Source organism: Dipodomys ordii, unplaced genomic scaffold (genome assembly GCF_000151885.1).
Source record: "Dipodomys ordii isolate 6190 unplaced genomic scaffold, Dord_2.0 Scaffold27, whole genome shotgun sequence".
Lineage (NCBI taxonomy): Eukaryota > Metazoa > Chordata > Mammalia > Rodentia > Heteromyidae > Dipodomys > Dipodomys ordii.
Genome location: NW_012267243.1, coordinates 18,934,626 through 18,935,655, shown reverse-complemented (window position 1 = coordinate 18,935,655; position 1,030 = coordinate 18,934,626). Strand labels below are relative to the sequence as shown.

Genomic DNA, 1,030 nt, shown 5'->3' with positions numbered 1-1,030 from the left:
CGGGGCATGGGAGCTCGCGAGGGGCCGCGGGCCAGGCCGCTGCGGGCGCTGGGCGTGGGGCGGATGGGGGCTCAGTGGCACTGCCGTGTGTGGCCGCAAAGCTCAGGCGCAGAGGCTGCGGTGGGAGCCGCTGGCAGGGCAGAGGCTGCGGTGGGAGCCGCTGGCAGGGCAGAGGCCAGCCCCCCCTCCGAGGGACCGAATGTCCCTCCTGCAGGGAAGGAGGTACACGTGCACGTGCAGGGGCCAGGCAGACGGAGATGGGGTTCTATGCACCCCCAGGGCCGCCGGACGCACAGAACAGACGTGGCCAGTGAGTGATCCAACCCTTTAATGACAGCCCGCCAGCGTGTCTGCTGCCTCCCACCCACGGAGCAACGAAACCAGGAGAACCAAGAGCGGAAGAGGCCGGTGGGCGCCCCGGCCGGGAGGTCCAGACGCCTCAGAGCAGCAGCAGGGCCAGGAGGAGGCCGGCCGGGGGCCAGAAGCCGCCCCAGGCTCTGAGGCCGCCCTGGCTGGAGCTGCTGGGCTTGGGGGTGGGGCTGGCGGCCGCGTCCGTGCAGTTCACCTGGATGAGCAGGACGTCTCCCACCGTCTGATTCCCCCCGGCGGACAGGGCCCCACAGGTGGAGCTGCTGATGTCAGAGCAGCCTTTCACCAAGAGCCGGGACTGGGTTCCTGAGAACACAGAAGAGACAGTGAGGCCTCACAGGCCCCGTGTCTGCCCCGCGTCTGCTCCCGCCGCCCAGCTGTCACACAGCAGCTAAAGCACATCAGAGAGCCCGCCTGTCCCTGACGGAAGCAGCCCAGCGCAGCAGTGTAAAAAAGAGAGAAGATCCACAGAGGTCAGAAGCCAGAACCCCCCTCCATGGAGCCCTGAAGGAAACGGCACAAGGGGTGAACGGAAAACCCATGCTCAAAAGTGAGGATCCGAGCTGGAGTACGGGCTTGATCTCCTTACATGTCTACACAGCTGCAGGAGGAGGAGGGGGAGGGGAAGGGGGAGGAGGGGGAGAGGAGGAGGAGGAGGGGA

At 67.2% G+C, this 1,030-nt stretch overlaps 1 protein-coding gene across 1 annotated transcript in view; it reads right to left on the bottom strand.

The window, feature by feature from the left end:
• Window positions 1-439: 439 nt before the first annotated feature.
• Lypd8 (LY6/PLAUR domain containing 8) overlaps window positions 440-1,030 on the bottom strand; it is a 7,237-nt gene continuing 6,646 nt past the window's right edge. Inside the window, exon 5 of the mRNA XM_013015566.1 lies at window positions 440-675. Within this exon, the coding sequence (XP_012871020.1) occupies window positions 440-675 (236 nt within the window). The remainder of the gene's footprint in view (window positions 676-1,030) is intronic.